Source organism: Salvelinus sp. IW2-2015, linkage group LG10, assembly GCF_002910315.2.
Source record: "Salvelinus sp. IW2-2015 linkage group LG10, ASM291031v2, whole genome shotgun sequence".
In the NCBI taxonomy this organism is placed as follows: domain Eukaryota; kingdom Metazoa; phylum Chordata; class Actinopteri; order Salmoniformes; family Salmonidae; genus Salvelinus; species Salvelinus sp. IW2-2015.
Window position 1 is genome coordinate 15,573,393 of NC_036850.1, and position 16,644 is coordinate 15,590,036.

At 44.9% G+C, this 16,644-nt stretch overlaps 1 protein-coding gene across 1 annotated transcript in view; it reads left to right on the top strand.

Annotated features, from left to right (window-relative positions):
• The window catches only part of LOC111969366 (copine-7), a 43,210-nt gene extending 28,899 nt beyond the window's left edge, over nt 1–14,311 (top strand). The window contains exons 11-15 of the mRNA XM_023995452.2: nt 9,415–9,469; nt 10,566–10,617; nt 10,942–11,075; nt 12,950–13,186; nt 13,802–14,311. Coding sequence (XP_023851220.1) covers nt 9,415–9,469; nt 10,566–10,617; nt 10,942–11,075; nt 12,950–13,186; nt 13,802–13,975 — 652 coding nt within the window. The 3' untranslated portion in view covers nt 13,976–14,311. The remainder of the gene's footprint in view (nt 1–9,414; nt 9,470–10,565; nt 10,618–10,941; nt 11,076–12,949; nt 13,187–13,801) is intronic.
• The last annotated feature ends 2,333 nt before the right edge of the window (nt 14,312–16,644 follow it).

Sequence of the window (16,644 nt, forward strand, 5' to 3'; positions counted from 1 at the left end):
AAACACTTGAGGAAAGACACTTAGTACAGACATGTGCTGCTTAAGGAAACACTTGAGGAAAGACACTTAGTACAGACATGTGCTGCTTAAGGAAACACTTGAGGAAAGACACTTAGTACAGACATATGCTGCTTAAGAAAACACTTGAGGCAGACCACTACTCCACACACACTGACCCAACCTGTAGGTTGTGATGTTTAATCCAGGCTCAATTGGAAAAAGGCATAAGAATCCTAAAACGTTGAGCACAATCAAAGGGAATATGTATACCACTACATAGAAAGGCCACTTCCCAGAGAATGTTTACATTATCTGAGGAAACCATAGTCAGACTTGAAAGCCAGTTTCTTTCACTCTCTGTTTGTGCTCGGTACTTGTGGCACCTCTACATTTTCTCAAACACCAGGTTCTATTCCCACAATGTTATGCTGGTGAATGAGGACCCAAAAGCGACGTAATAGAAACAGAGTCTTTATTCCAGTATCAAACAAACAATGATTCTCCTGGATATATCAAAGGTAAATCCAAAACAGGAAACTGAAATCCTCTCGTCAGTAGAGAGGAACGACTGGAGACGCGACCACAGACTGCAGGTCGCTTCAGGAAGGCACAGGCCGTAGCTGACATAGACAACCGCCTCACACGCAGCATCTGAAGAAGGCAAAAAACACGACAGGGCGGAACAAGGACACAGGACAGCAAACATCAAACAAGAATCCGACAAGGACAGAAGCGGAAAACAGAGGGAGAAATAGGGACTCTAATCAGAGGGCAAAATAGGGGACAGGTGTGAAAGAGTAAATGAGGTCGTTAGGAGAATGAGAAACAGCTGGGAGCAGGAACGGAACGATAGAGAGAGAAGCGGGAGAGGAGAGAGGAGAGGAGAGAGAGAGAGAGAAAGGGAAAGAACCTAATAAGACCAGCAGAGGGAAGCACAGGGACAAGACATGATGATCAAAGACAAAACATGACAGTACCCCCCCACTCACCGAGCGCCTCCTGGCGCACTCGAGGAGGAACCCTGGCGGCAACGAAGGAAATCATCAATCAACGAACGGTCCAGCACGTCCCGAGATGGAACCCAACCCTCTCCTCAGGACCGTTAACCCTCCCAATCCACTAAGTACTGGTGACCACGTCCCGAGAACGCATGTCCATGATCTTCCGTACCTTGTAAATAGGTGCGCCCTCGACAAGGACGGGGGGGGGGAGGGAAGACGAACGGGGCGCGAAGAAAAGGCTTGACACAGGAGACATGGAAGACAGGGTGGACGCGACGAAGATGTCGCGGAAGAAGCAGTCGCACAGCGACAGGATTGACGACCTGAGAGACACGGAACGGACCAATGAACCGCGGAGTCAACTTGCGAGAAGCTGTCGTAAGGGAAGGTTACGAGTGGAAAGCCACACTCTCTGACCGCGACAATACCTAGGACTCTTAATCCTACGTTTATTGGCGGCTCTCACAGTCTGCGCCCTGTAACGGCAAAGTGCAGACCTGACCCTCCTCCAGGTGCGCTCACAACGTTGGACAAAAGCCTGAGCGGAGGGAACGCTGGACTCGCGAGCTGGACGAGAACAGAGGAGGCTGGTACCCAAGACTACTCTGAAACGAGAGATGCCCGGTAGCAGACGAAGGAACGAGTTGTGAGCGTACTCAGCCCAGGAGCTGTTCTGCCCAAGACGCAGGGTTTCGAAACGAAAGGCTGCGTAATATGCGACCAATCGACTGATTGGCCCTTTCTGCTTGACCGTTAGACTGGGGATGAAACCCGGAAGAGAGACTGAGGAAGCACCAATCAAACGACAGAACTCCCTCCAAAACTGTGACGTGAATTGCGGACCTCTGTCTGAAACGGCGTCTAACGGGAGGCCATGAATTCTGAACACATTCTCAAGATGATTTGTGCCGTCTCCTTAGCGGAAGGAAGCTTAGCGAGGGAATGAAATGTGCCGCCTTAGAGAACCTATCGATAACCGTAAGAATCACAGTCTTCCCCGCAGACGAAGGCAGACCGGTAATAAAGTCTAAGGCGATGTGAGACCATGGTCGAGAAGGAATGGGAAGCGGTCTGAGACGACCGGCAGGAGGAGAGTTACCTGACTTAGTCTGCGCGCAGTCCGAACAAGCAGCCACGAAACGGCGCGTGTCCCGCTCCTGAGTAGGCCACCAAAACCGCTGGCGAATAGAAGCAAGCGTACCCCGAACGCCGGGTGGCCAGCTAACTTGGCAGAGTGAGCCCACTGAAAACAGCCAGACGAGTAGAGACAGGAACGAACAGAAGGTTACTAGGACAAGCGCGCGCGACGCAGTGTGAGTGAGTGCTTGCTTTACCTGTCTCTCAATTCCCAGACAGTCAACCCGACAACACGCCCTTCAGGGAGAATCCCCTCGGGTCGGTAGAAACCACAGAAGAACTAAAGAGACGGGATAAGGCATCAGGCTTGGTGCTTATTTCCCGGGCGATAGGAAATCACGAACTCGAAACGAGCGAAAAACAACGCCCAACGAGCTTGACGTGCATTAAGTCGGCAGAAACGATGTACTCAAGGTTCTTATGGTCGCAAACGACAAAAGGACGGTCGCCCCCTCCAACCACTGTCCCATTCCGCTATGCTAAGCGGAGGCAGCAGTTCGCGGTTACCCACATCTAGTTGCGCTCCGATGCGACAGGCGATGAGAAAAGTAAGCGCAAGGATGGACCTTATCGTGCAGAATGAAGCGCTGAAGAATGGCTCACCACGCCACCTCTGAAGCGTCAACCTCGACAATGAATTGTTTAGTGACTCAGGATACAAGGATAGGGGCGGATGTAAAACGCTTCTTGAGGAGATCAAAAGCTCCCTGGGCGAACCGGACCACTTAAAGCAAGTCTGACAGAAGTCGAGCTGATGAGGGGCAGCCACTTGACCGAAATTACGAATGAAACGCCGATAGGAATTAGCGAAGAACCGAGAAAGCGCTGCAACTCGACACGTGACTTAGGAACGGGCCAATCGCTGACAGCCTGGACCTTGAGCGCGGATCCATCTGAATGCCTTCAGCGGGAAATAACAGAACCGAGAAATGTGACAGAGGAGACATGAAAGCGCACTTCTCAGCCTTACATAGAGACAATTCTCTAAAAGCCTGGAGTACACGTCGAACTGCTGAACATGAATCTCGAGTGCGGTGAAAAAAATCTGGATATCGTCAAGGTAAACGAAAACAAAAATGTTCAGCATGTCTCTCAGTACTCATCATTAACTAATGCCTGAAAGACAGCTGGAGCATTAGCGAACCGAACGCCAGAACCCGGTACTCAAAATCCCTAACCGGAGTGTTAACGCCGTTTTCCACTCGTCCCCTCTCTGATGCGTACGAGATGGTAAGCGTTACGAAGGTCCAACTTAGTAAAGAACCTGGCTCCTGCAGAATCTCGAAGGCTGACGACATAAGGGGAGCGGATAACGATTCTTAACCGTTATGTCATTCAGCCTCGATATCCACGCAGGGCGCACGAGTGCCGTCCTTCTTCTTAACAAAGAAAAACCCCGCTCCAGCGGAGAGGAGAAGGACCACGGTACGCCGGCTCGAAAACAGACAGATAATCCTCGAGAGCCTTACGTTCGGGAGCCGACAGAGAGTATAGTCTACCCGAGGGGGAGTGGTCCCCGGAAGGAGATCAGATACAACAATCATACAACCGGTGAGGAGAAGGGAGCTGGCTCTGGAGCGGGACTGAAGACCGTGCGCAGATCATCATATTCCTCCGCACTCCTGTCAAATCACCAGGTTCCTCCTGAGTAGAGGGGACAGAAGAAACAGGAGGGATAGCAGACATCAAACACTTCACATGACAAGAAACGTTCCAGGATAGGATAGAATTACTAACGACAATTAATAGAAGGATTATGACATACTAGCCAGGGATGACCAAACAAACAGGTGTAAAAGGTGAACAGAAAATCAAAAAGGAAATGGTCTCACTGTGGTTACCAGATACTGTGAGGGTTAAAGGTAGTGTCTCAACATCTGATACTGGGGAGAAGACTACCATCTAAGGCGAACATGGGCGTGGGCTTCCCTAACTGTCTGAGAGGAATGTCATGTTTCCGAGCCCATGCTTCGTCATAAAACAACCCTCAGCCCCAGAGTCTATCAAGGCACTGCAGGAAGCAGCCGAACCGGTCCAGCGTAGATGGACGACAAGGTAGTACAGGATCTTGATGGAGAGACTGAGTAGTAGCGCTCACCAGCATAGCCCTCCGCTACTGATGAGCTCTGGCTTTACTGGACATGACATGACAAAATGTCCAGCAGAACCGCAATAGAGCAAAGGCGGTTGGTGATTCTCGTTCCCTCTCCTTAGGTCGAGATCGCAATACCTCCAGACTGCATGGGCTCAGTCTCCTGAAGCCGGGGAGGCAGATGGTCGAGAAGCGAGAGAGGGGAACACTAGCCGTCTCACGGTGAGCATCTACCTCGTTCACAGCGAGGCTCGGCGCAAAGAAGTCCTTACCCGTCGTGTCTCTATCGCGGATGGCGAGTGCAACTCAAGGTCCACTGCTGAAGGGAACCCCGGACGAGGAATCTCTCCTTAACTCCGGTGGTTACCACCATGACACAGGGCAAGCTCCACCTCCGAGAAGAGTGCTACCATTCCGTCACCCAGAACGAATGCGACCGACGGTCTATCTCCTTCCCAAAGCGATGAACGATAGAAACCGTATAGAGTCTCCGATACTGCTGAATCGTAAACCTTACAACATCCGTGCTAGAGCCTAGCGCCTGAAGGCCCCTCGCGTACCTCGCATAAAAGCGGACAGCTTGATACTTAGAGACGCCGATCAACTCACTTAAGTATTCTGGCATAGAGGTTAGAATACTTCACCAGACACTCAGTGGCTGCCCAAAGAGGTAGCTGTGTCATTAACCCAGGTTCCGACTCAGAAGGAGACGTAGCTGGATAGATGGCAACAGGAAGTACGACAGATGGTTGTGCACGAGGAGCGCACCATGAGGGCTGCCCTGAGTAACATGGTGGGTTATTAACCCTAGGTTCCGGAGACTCGAAGACCAGGAAGTAGCTGGTGGCACGAGACGAAGACTTTGAAACTGTCCTGAGAGATCCTGAGCGACAGGGTCTCAACGGCATGACGAGCAGCAGACAATTCCTGCTCGTGTCTGCCGAGCATTGCCCCTGGATCTCGACGGCAGTGTTGTGAGAATCCGTAGTCGCTGGGTCCATTCTTGGTCGGATTCTTCTGTTATGCTGGTGAATGAGGACCCAAAAGCGACGTAATAGAAACAGAGTCTTTATTCCAGTATTAAACAAATAATGATTTCCCTGGATAATATCAATGGTAAATCCAAACAGGAAACTGAAATCCTCTCGTCAATAGAGAGGAACGACTGGAGACGCGACCACAGACTGCAGGTCGCTTTAGGAAGGCACAGGCCGTAGCTGACATAGACACCTGCTCACACGCAGCATCTGAAGAAGGCAAAAAACACGACAGGGCGGAACAAGGACACAGAACAGCAAACATCAAACAAGAATCCGACAAGGACAGAAGCGGAAAACAGAGGAGAAAATAGGGACTCTAATCAGAGGGCAAATAGGGACAGGTGTGAAAGAGTAAATGAGGTCGTTAGGAGAATGAGAAACAGCTGGGAGCAGGAACGGAACGATAGAGAGAGAGAGCGAGAGAGGGAAAGAGGAAGGGGGAGAGAGAGGGATAGAAAGAGGGAAAGAACCTAATAAGACCAGCAGAGGGAAGCACAGGGACAAGACATGATGATCAAAGACAAAACATGACACACAAAGTATTAAACTGACGGATAGAACAGAGAAGTGTCAAGCATCACAACTAAGTAGCAGTAGCTGCAGTGGAAGTATTTGTACAGCCTCTTCTCTTGATATTTGAGGAGCTATGGAACATGCGTCAGAGGAGAAAAGTAAGATAAATCGCTGAGGCAACTTTGAGAAGCTGTTTCAGGTCCATCTCGCTGTTATGTTAAAATGATAAGTCTGATGTATTGTAATGAGCTTTCTGTTTGGACAAAACACAGCGGACTAGATAGAATAGAAAGATACAAGGAAAATAAACAAGAACAGCAGTATGTCAAAGATGGCTATTCAAGGCAGCGATATCAGACATCAGTGGTTGAGTGGTTTGAATTGTATTATAGAACTTGAAACTGGCTTTGCCACTGCCGAGCAGAGAGTATGTTGTATGTCCATTTCTCATTCACCCATTGTGATGGATCTCCCTTGCATTACAGACAATAATTAACAAAACTACCCGCCCAACCTGAACCTGCATGCAGTTTAGTCACTCATTTGTCATGATTTGCTGTCAGAGAAAATGTGTTTTCGGCGCGCTGTTGCAGCCAATTTTGTTCTCGTACACCTCCATTGCTCCTGCAGGTTATTCCTGTCCTTTCTCCTGGATAGCGCTGTCCTGTGGGATTCATTTAAAGCAGGATTAGCCATTTACAGAATCTGCTTAAATCTCCCGATGGAGGGTGGTGGGAGAGAGAAGGTCCACTTTCCCCTCTTTCTTCATCTGAGGATTAAGGAGTTGAGGATGAAGGAGATTAAGGACCAAAGTGTTGATGGAGGGAACAAAAAGAGAGCATTTCAATAACTCAACTGGGGGCAGAGAGAGAAATCACGTCTGCTGTTTTCCTTCATTGATCCAAGCTGTTTTACCAGCTCTCTTTTACCTGGGTTGATAGAGAGACGGGGCCTTGAGATTCTGTGTTTAGAGGGATGTCTGAGCATCTTCCTCTAGTGGACAGAACGGAGTCTGTGTCAAAATCAATTCAAATTTTATTTGTCACATACACATGGTTAGCAGATATTAATGCGAGTGTAGCGAAATTCTTGTCCTTCTAGTTCCGATAGTGCAGTAATTTCTAACAAGTCATCTAACGATTTCCCAACAATTACCTAATACACACAAATCTAAAGGGGTGAATGAGAATATGTAAATATATGGATGAGCGATAGCCGAGCAGCATAGGCCAGGTGCAATAGATGGTATAAAATACAGTATATACATATGATATGAGTAATGTAAAATATGTAAACATTATTAAAGTGGCATTGTTTAAAGTGACTAGTGATCCATTTATTAAAGTGGCCAGTGATTGGGTCTCAATGTAGGCAGCTGCCTCTGAGTTATTGATTGCTGTTTAGCAGTCTGATGGCCTTGAGATAGAAGCTGTTTTTAATTCTCTCGGTCCCAGCTTTAATGCACCTGTACTGACCTCGCCTTCTGGATGGTAGCGGTGGGAACAGGAAGTGGCTCGGGTGGTTGTCCTTGATGATCTTTTTGGCTTTTCTGTGACATCTGGTCATGGAGGGCAGGTAGTTTGCCCCCGGTGATGCGTTGTGCAGACCGCACCACCCTCTGGAGAGCCTTGCGGTTGAGGGAGGAGCAGTTTGCCGTACCAGGCTGTGATACAGGATGCTCTCGATTGTGCATCTGTAAAAGTTTGTCAGGGTTTTGGGTGACAAGCCAAATTTCTTCAGCCTCTTGAGGTTGAAGAGGCGTTGTTGCGTCTTCTTCACCACACTGTCTGTGTGGGTGGACCATTTCAGTTTGTCTATGATGTGTACGCCGAGGAACTTAAAACTTTCCACCTTCTCCACTGCTGTCCCTTCGATGTGGATAGGGGGGTGCTCCCTCTGCTGCTTCCTGAAGTCCAAGATCATCTCCTTTGTTTTGTTGACATTGAGTGAGAGGTTGTTTTCCTGACACCACACTCCGAGTGCCCTCACCTCCTCCCTGTAGCCTGTCTCGTCGTTGTTGGTAATCAAGTGTGTGTGTGTCTGCGTGCCCTTGTGTATAGCTAGGCCTGCTAGAGCAAAGGACTATGGTTTTGGGATGACGTTCCAAATGTGTTGTACTGTACATCCACCAAGCCCAATTTAAATTGAAAAAATAAATACAATTTTGATTGGCTTGCTTGTTAGATGCTCCCCTGTCCGTCTTTAGAGTGAAAAGAATGAGCAGCTGTAAGCAAACTGTGAATATCGGGGATGGCAGCAGCCTTTGCGCATTTGGAAACCAGTTACCTTTGTAGTGGCCTTGGTTGTGCGGACAGCTTCTCTCTTTCAGGATGCCGCTCTCTCATGAGAGAGACTGTACCATCTCCTGAGACAGAGGAAGCCCAATTGAAGATTACTATGTTTAGCACAGAGATGATCATTCTTAATTCCCAAGGGTAGATGATGAGACCAGAAGGGTTTCATCATCTGTTTTTCCATTACTTTGCCTTTAATGTGCTGGAGAACGTATCAATCAGCCAGCGAATTAAAGTTCAGAGTAAAGGGAAAGCTTTAGTTGTCTCTAATGAGGGCTTACAGGCAAATCTTCAATTGAATGCTTATTACTTCCTGCTTTAGTGTTCCCAGCCCATGTCATCACTCTCTCCCCTTCCTGCTGCAGTAAATAAATTAAAACAGCTCCTTTCAAATGCTGATGGCTGAAACCGAGATGTTCATTCAGATTGCCACGGTGCTCGAGAATCCACTTTTTTTCTGCATGAACATTTTTCTGATAGCAGAGACAAAATCATGCATTTAGGCAGTATTACTAATGTGATGGAAAAGACACTAACACAGCCCAGCACACATGTTCACAGTGCCATGGATTGGAGAGTGGTAGATACAGCTCTCGTTCTCTGACAGGGAATGTGTGTATCTCACTAACCATCTCACATTTTAATCCTTTCTTAAACCCTCTCTTTTTGCCGTTGCACTATGAGGACTCCTGTATTGTTTCTTGTCTCGGCTCGCATACTGCTCAGTGAGCCCCACAGCTCACCATGTGATCAGATCTACTGTATGTCTAGTGGTATTTCCCAGCAGGTGTTGCTTCTGTCCTACTGTGTCTTACACTCTCATTCTCCCCCACAGTTCCTGCTTTCATTCCTCTAGTGCAGTGCTCTCCTGCCCTCCTGACAAAGAGTAATGCATTCAATATGGCAGAGCATATAGTACTACATCAGCTCATCATATTAGAATGATACCGATAATGATGTGGGGAATACAGCAATTGCGACGGCACAATTTCCACTTAGTGCCGGAGAGTAACATAATCTCACCCCATAGGTGCAAACTGACAGCTGGAACATAGAAGCAATTCTTAAATTGTCATTTGAGTGTCCTAACTGATTGAATTGTAAACAGACTTAAAAGGAGGGATTTGCAGTGTAGTTTTTCCTGTGTGGAAGAGATCAATTACAATAATGTTCTCGACAAGTATCTTCCATTTGATCAGTGACAGTGTGTTCTCTATTGTAACAGTGACAGTGTGTTCTATATTGTGACAGTGTGTTCTCTATTGTAACAGTGACAGTGTGTTCTCTATTGTAACAGTGACAACAGTATGATTGATTTACTCTACTTTACATTTTAGTGACAAAAGATTTTCCGCCTTGGGATTTGGTGCCAGAATTCCACCCAATTACGAGGTGAGTATTATCTTGTTTAGTTGTTATAATCTTTTCCCCCACTGCTTATTTTCCCTCTCTCCTCTTGGTATTTGCCCATGCCTTAAGTCTATATTGAACGGGCTGATTGCCCTATATCCTGACACCATTCGTCACTCTGTCAAAATCTCACATTTCAAATTCATAATTGAGTTTATTTTTATTCACAAGCCCCTTCTCTGGAAATACATGTCCCTGAGAAAATAACATGTTCTGAGGAAATTAAAATAATGGCAAGCAGGCAGTGTGGCGCAAGGCTCCTTGGTGTTGATGTCCACTTGTCAGAAGGTTTTAGGAGCGAGAGAGGGGCGTTGTTTTAGCAGATTTGGCATGGAGAACAGCGACTCCGCTGTTGTTTTAACTAGCACCCTGGGGAGAGGGTTTGAAGTGCCGCGCGCACACACACACACCGCTTTCAGACACAGACTGCTTCCAGAGATAGAGAGTCATATTACAGGCACACTGAAGTACTGGCAGGTCAACAGACAGAGAAAGATCAAAGAAGGCTATCAGGATCTGCTTCTGTTCTGTGCATTGGCTTATAAATAGACTTGACTACTGTAAGTTCTGTAATTATGGCTTAATGACATCTGTCTTGTCAAAGGTACATACACTGGACCGAAAAGACTGTTGTTTTGATTGGATAGAAAAATGCCACATCTGAAATATTTCTGTACCCCAGGCTGCTAAAATGCTACAAAACCAAATCAGTAAATTCAGCATTTTTGCTGTCACTTAGAATAGTTCAAGAGCCCACAGCTGTTGTATTTACCCAAAATAGTAAATGCTTTCAAAAGGCTGTGTGACTGTGGCTTTGTTCAATAAGATAACTGGACCACTTAATATCAGGAACAGGGTCATTCTCATACTCAAAGTAAGCTTTATGTGGACTTATGGTCCTATATTTTCATTTATTCTACCGCTACTCCAGACATTCAAAATATTGTAAAATGTGGACTGAAATAAATGAGTGTCCTTGAAGACCCCAGTTGTATTTAAAATGAGGCATAGGGATTTTGTGTCTACCCTAATTTCCAGTACAACAGTGTCTGACCTTGTTTTATTTCCCAACAAACAGGTGTCCCATGACTTTGCCATCAATTTCAACCCAGAGGATGATGAATGTGAAGGTAAGAGAGATGAAGCCTCCTCTGGGTACCTTATACTTCTGAACATCTCAGCAGCTCTGCCCAACCCTCCATCAATCTCTACCGCTGACATTTTACAATGAAAAATTTGCATAGAGGATAACATGTGGAGCTTGAGTGCTTTTCCCACTCTCAGAATCTGTCTTTAATGGACACAGAGCCCTACAAATTCACATTTCTAGTAATACTTTGATCCTTAGTTATTTTACTCCAGCCCACTTGTCTCCCTCCCTTCCTCCCTCGGTCCCTCAATGTGCTACTTCAAGGTGTGTACCCACAGTAGAACGTGTGTGTGTGTGTGATCAGAGATTCAGGGGGTGGTGGAGGCCTACCAGAACTGTCTGCCTAAGATCCAGCTGTATGGCCCAACCAACGTCTCTCCCATCATCAGCAGGATAGCCAAGCTGTCAGCAGGAGAGGAGACCATCAAAGATGCCTCAGTAAGTGTCCCTGTAATGGAGTGATGTACAGTACAGGCTTGCATGATATGGAAAAAAATACATATATCCATAACTGATATCCCACCCATTGAGCCTCCATGGATGAGCTGTCTCAGGCTCAGCTCAGCTTTTACACAATTAATACCAGTCAGCCGAGACAGACCATGTAGGTGTATGATTGAGTGTAGAAATGAAAAACATAATAGTGAAGTCATTCACTATTAAATGTTTTTGCCTAATTAAGTGATTATGCCTCTAGAAGCCGGTGTTTTGGAGGAAATTGGCACAGTTGTTAGTCTCAGGCTGGCAAACCGTGCCAATATATCCTCCAAACACCGTATTTGAGGGAATTATCACTTTTATACAACGGGATACCAACGAATTCAAATAATGATTGACATATTTCCATTAAAAACATTGTTTAGATAAATTTATTCATACTACTTCCACAAGATATAGTCCAAATCGTCAAGTCTAGGATTGACACGACCCAGTTAAGTCTTTTATTCTATATCTATGGACATTTGTTCTAAATGTTTCGTTGTCATGCTGGCTGGCAACGTTGTTATACCCTTATTATTAGCTAGCCAACTTGGGCTAACACAGTCACATCAAACAGTGCAGCCAGAATAACAGAAAAGTAGCTGCATTTGTGTTTGTTTAAACTGTTTTCTAGTGACATTCATTTAGATACATCCATAACAATGAGCTAATGATGAGCTATTTCGCCTGGCATAGAACATTTGCTCTCTCACCAGTAAGCTTGTCATTGGCTAGCTCTTCCAAACTGAAGCTGGAAAGACAACAAACTAGCTGCATTTTGTTTAGTTTGACCTGTTTTTCTATTGTATATATCCATACAAATGATGCTGATTTATGATTTCAACTGGCTGAGAAAAGCTGCTTGTCTCATCCTGACTCCCGAGTCCCGACACGTTGATTACTATCGAACAGCTGGAGATCGAATTTCAATATTGAAACAATGTTACAAATATCAGAGAGACCGACAGCAAGGTTTATACAAATCTCTGCTGTTGAAAACCAAATACTAGTCTAAAAGAAATGGGAGATCAAGTTTATAAATTGTCTGGTTGGGCTGATGAGACAGTGGATTGCGCAGTGAGATGGAACATTAAATAGGCATTTCATAGCCTTAGCCGGTGCTAACTTGTGGAATAGATACTGTCTGGAACTCGGTTTAAACCAATCAGGATCCAGGATTAGACCAACCCATTATATAAATGTTATCATTTATTGAGGTTCTGCATAAGCACCTTTTTAAAATCTCTCAATGAAACGCGGTACGGATTGAATTAACAAGAATGCCCAAGGCCTTTAATATCAATGTGTTCCTACATTAGTTTGCCCTCAGGCTATTCCCATTACATTTGAAACACTTTTCCATCACTCTGGCCATTTCTTCTGCTTTGTCCTTGTACTGATCTTCATTTATTATTCAATCATCCCTTCTTCTGATCAGTAAATGAGACCAAAGGATCAATGCAAAGAGAATTCAGGACATGAGTTAAAACTGCAGCCGGGGCCCTTTAATCCCTAGGGACTCATGGGACATCTTAGAGGAGAATACATGGGAATAAACTCATAGACCTCATATGTAAAATCCATTGGCAAATGTAGGATACCTGTAGATGTTGAGGGTTTTCTCATTCATATTGATATCCTGCAGGGAGAGAGAGAGGTGTTGATGGGACTAGAGATTAATACATTATTACTTTTCTCAGTGTTTCTCAGTGGGAGCAGTCAGATTTCAGAGGATAACGTGTTACACACAGACAAGCCAAGGGCACTGAAGTGTGTGGTGACAAAAGGTTAACACGCAACCGCAACCCTCTCCTCTTTCCTCTCTCCACCAGCGTTACCACATCCTGCTGATCCTCACGGACGGCGTGGTGACAGACATGGCGGACACACGCGAGGCCATCGTGCGTGCCTCCTACCAGCCCCTGTCCATCATCATCGTTGGCGTGGGCAATGCAGACTTCACAGACATGCAGATCCTGGACGGGGATGACGGGGTGCTGCGCTCACCCAAAGGAGAGCCCGTCCTCAGGGACATTGTGCAGTTTGTGCCCTTCAGAGACTTCAAAACGGTCAGTATAGCCCTCCTTCCCTTCCGCCGTCTATACCTCCATCCCTCCAACTTCCCTACCTCCCTTTACTCTGCTATGCCACAGTCATATTCCAACCAAGCCAAAAGAACAGAGGTGTGGGTCTCAGAAACTGCACTACTTTTTATAATAGCGATGCTGGCGGCCATTAAGTCTCCCAATGTGACCTCCAAAGCCCCTTCAGTAATAGCATTACCCTCCAATGGGGCTTTGAAGACATGCTAACAGCCAGGCAGCCTCTCCTTTGCTGGCCTTGCCAGTGCTACAGATGGAGGAGCTTCAGAAAACCCTCCTAAGGAAAATAAATGTCACCAGGAAAGAAAATCTATTAATTTAGAAAAGTAATGATGAAAAATGCAAAACTGCCTCCAAAAGCTTGATGCGATTTGTCTGTGTGCTCCCCAAAGCTCTTTCATTTTGACCGCTGCCCAAACAACGGAAAACACAAATCACTCTTTCCATTCTTCCTTTGTTAGGTTAAAAAACAATTTGCCCAGAGTTTCATTGGATTTAGGTGCCACTGAAAATTATTGCTTTAACCCTTTGGGGTCTTGTGCCAGAACTGMCCAGACTAKAGCTGTGTTCTYTTTTTCACAGGCCTCGCCRGCTGCCTTYGCCAAATGTGTCCTMGCGGAGGTYCCCAACCAYGTGGTGGAGTACTACAGTCACAAGGCCATCTGCCCCATGCCGCCCGTCCCATCATGTGACTCTCCCACCTCCCTTGCCAACACCCCTACAGAATCACTGCCAGCAGTGGGGCCCACGGCCTGACCATATCTCAGTCCAGCAGAGAGAGCGAGAGAGAGGGTGCATATCGCTGCTCTGGACCAAAAACCATGGTCATTAATAGTAGTGTTGTTATCATTCCTTTTACATTCGTACAGCGTTCACACACAGACTGGAATCTGAAACCTTTGGATTGTTTTCTCTCTCCGTTCGGATCATGTCCCTCTGCCTGGCTGTGCATCCATCTGCCTGTTCAGCATGATGCTGGAGCCTTCGTCCTCTTCCTCCTGTTTTGGGGATGCATGCAGGTGAATCCCTCCCAGAGTTGATGAACTATGGTCACATGCTCTCTGTCCCCTTCTGCCCTGATACTGGCACCTCGGCCCTCAGTTGATTTTTTTAAGGCTCTCTCTCTGCTGTGTCTCTCTAAGTCTTACTGCCCATCACTGGTATTGTCGGAAGAGCCTGTCAACTGAAGGATTGGGGCAGGGGGGGGGGGGATCTTAACATATCAAACCACATGAGTCTTTCAATTATGTTGAAAGAGATTTAAGTAACTTTATTTTACTATTCCAACACTATGCCTGCACAGAAAAGGTAGTCATATACAGTACCAGTCAAAAGTTTGGACACATCTACTCATTCAAGGGTTTTTCTTTATTTTTACTGTTTTCTACATTGTAGAATAATAGTGAAGACATCAAAACTATGAAATAACACATGGAATCATGTAGTAATCAAAAAAGTGTTAAACAAATCAAAACAAATGCCAAGAGTGTGCAAAGCTTTCATCAAGGCAAAGGGTGGCTACTTTGAAGAATCTAAAATCTAAAATATATTTTTATTTGTTTAATACTTCTTGGGTTACTACATGATTCCATATGTGTTATTTCATAGTTTTGATGTCTTCACTATTATTCTACTATGTATTCTACTATGTAAAAATAAAGAGAAACCCTTGAATGAGTAGATGTGTCCAAACTTTTGACTGGTACTGTACAAGCAAACTTGACATTTTGTAACATGACTCACACTAATATTACGTTACAGTACAACGTTTTAAAGCTTAGTGATTTATTACAGATTTAGCGATGTGACATAAATACATGTTATGTCAATCTTAGGTTTATAATAACCTTAAGCAGGCATTATGGCAGAGCATTCAAATAAAATGATAAGTCAACAAATATATGTACAGTATAAATTAATGATAAAGATCTATATCAAGATAAATCAGATCTTTTTCAATTATTATGCCCATTACCTCCATATGAAGCATACCTTAGGTCAGGTTGAGAAAGATAAATCCCTATCTGGCGCCTTAGCCAGTTACTTTTCTTAACTGAATTAATGAGGAACATTTTAAATGGGGCTCTTCATGGTGTTTGTATCACAAGGCTGTATGATATTTTAGGTCTTTAAAAAAAATCTTATTCAAGGGAGATAACCTTGCATCTCATTACTCATGTGAAAGACCTCACTGCACTGTCTGGTGAAGAATCTAAATACGGTGGAATGTATATGATTTATATTGTTTGAAGAGTGCAAATGTCACAGGAGTACACTTTGACATTAATGAGAGAAGACCAGAGAGTGGGATCATGGCCTTGTATTCATATTGACTTGTTTGGATGAGATGCTGCTGACTTATGGTAAGCAGCTTTACATGCACATCCCTCCATGATTAATATGTACTGTAACCATTTTTTCCCTCTAGGAACTATTTTGTTCTCTCTGACACTTTGACTTGTTGATTGTATAAATCATGGGTAAGAAGTCTTGCACATAGTTCCATGAACTTCTTCTGATAAAAAAATTATACTGACGTAGTTTAGGTGCATCAGGTATCTACGTCAGATATGATGCAAACAGGTAACCTGAATCACTGAAATCGTATTATTTTGTCTGCCCATATTTTTACATACACTAAGAATAACACCTAAAAACAGGTTGCATTCAGTATAAAGATTGCAAATGTTTTCTCATAATGGAGAAATACCATGAAGATTACATCACAGTTGTCTGGGATATTGTAAAACTGGCTCTAATCCTTATCAATACCTTTCTCTGGACAGTGACAACCACATGCAGGCTGGAATTTAATTGAACCCGCCATAGATGGTCAATTAGCATAATATTGGTCTCTAGATGTTGATGCCAGTCCGTGCCCATGCCTCTGTCCCCTTTGTTGATGCAACTTTGTAATTATCAAGTTCACTTTGGCTTCTCTCTCAATACTTGCATCTCTCCCAGATGGCCCATGTGCTCTTATGTACATAACTGTGGCTAAACTTCCCGGTACAGTGCTCCTGTGTGCTGTGGTCTGAGCTCCTTTGAAGAACAGTGAGTGTGTATCTGTCACTAAGGACCATAAGCTACGGCCTATTGATTCAGGATGCCCAGATCTGGAGTCCTACTTAATCAGCTGAATGTAAATAACCCTGGATGGACTTTCATCTCCACACTGGGGCTCTGCAATGTGATGTGTAGGATGGGGAAATTGATGTAGAACATTTGCCAATATTCTGTTGGACTGAGTTCTGACATCAATGGTAATATATTGAAGTACTTTATATTTATTAAGTCTTTGTTTGTTTTTGTTTGGATATCTACTATGTGTTTGTTTGAATAAGATGACACCATTTCTCAAGGTGGCATACTGCCATGGATTTATTCATCACATGAATGGATATCTCATTTTTAGGATTACTGTT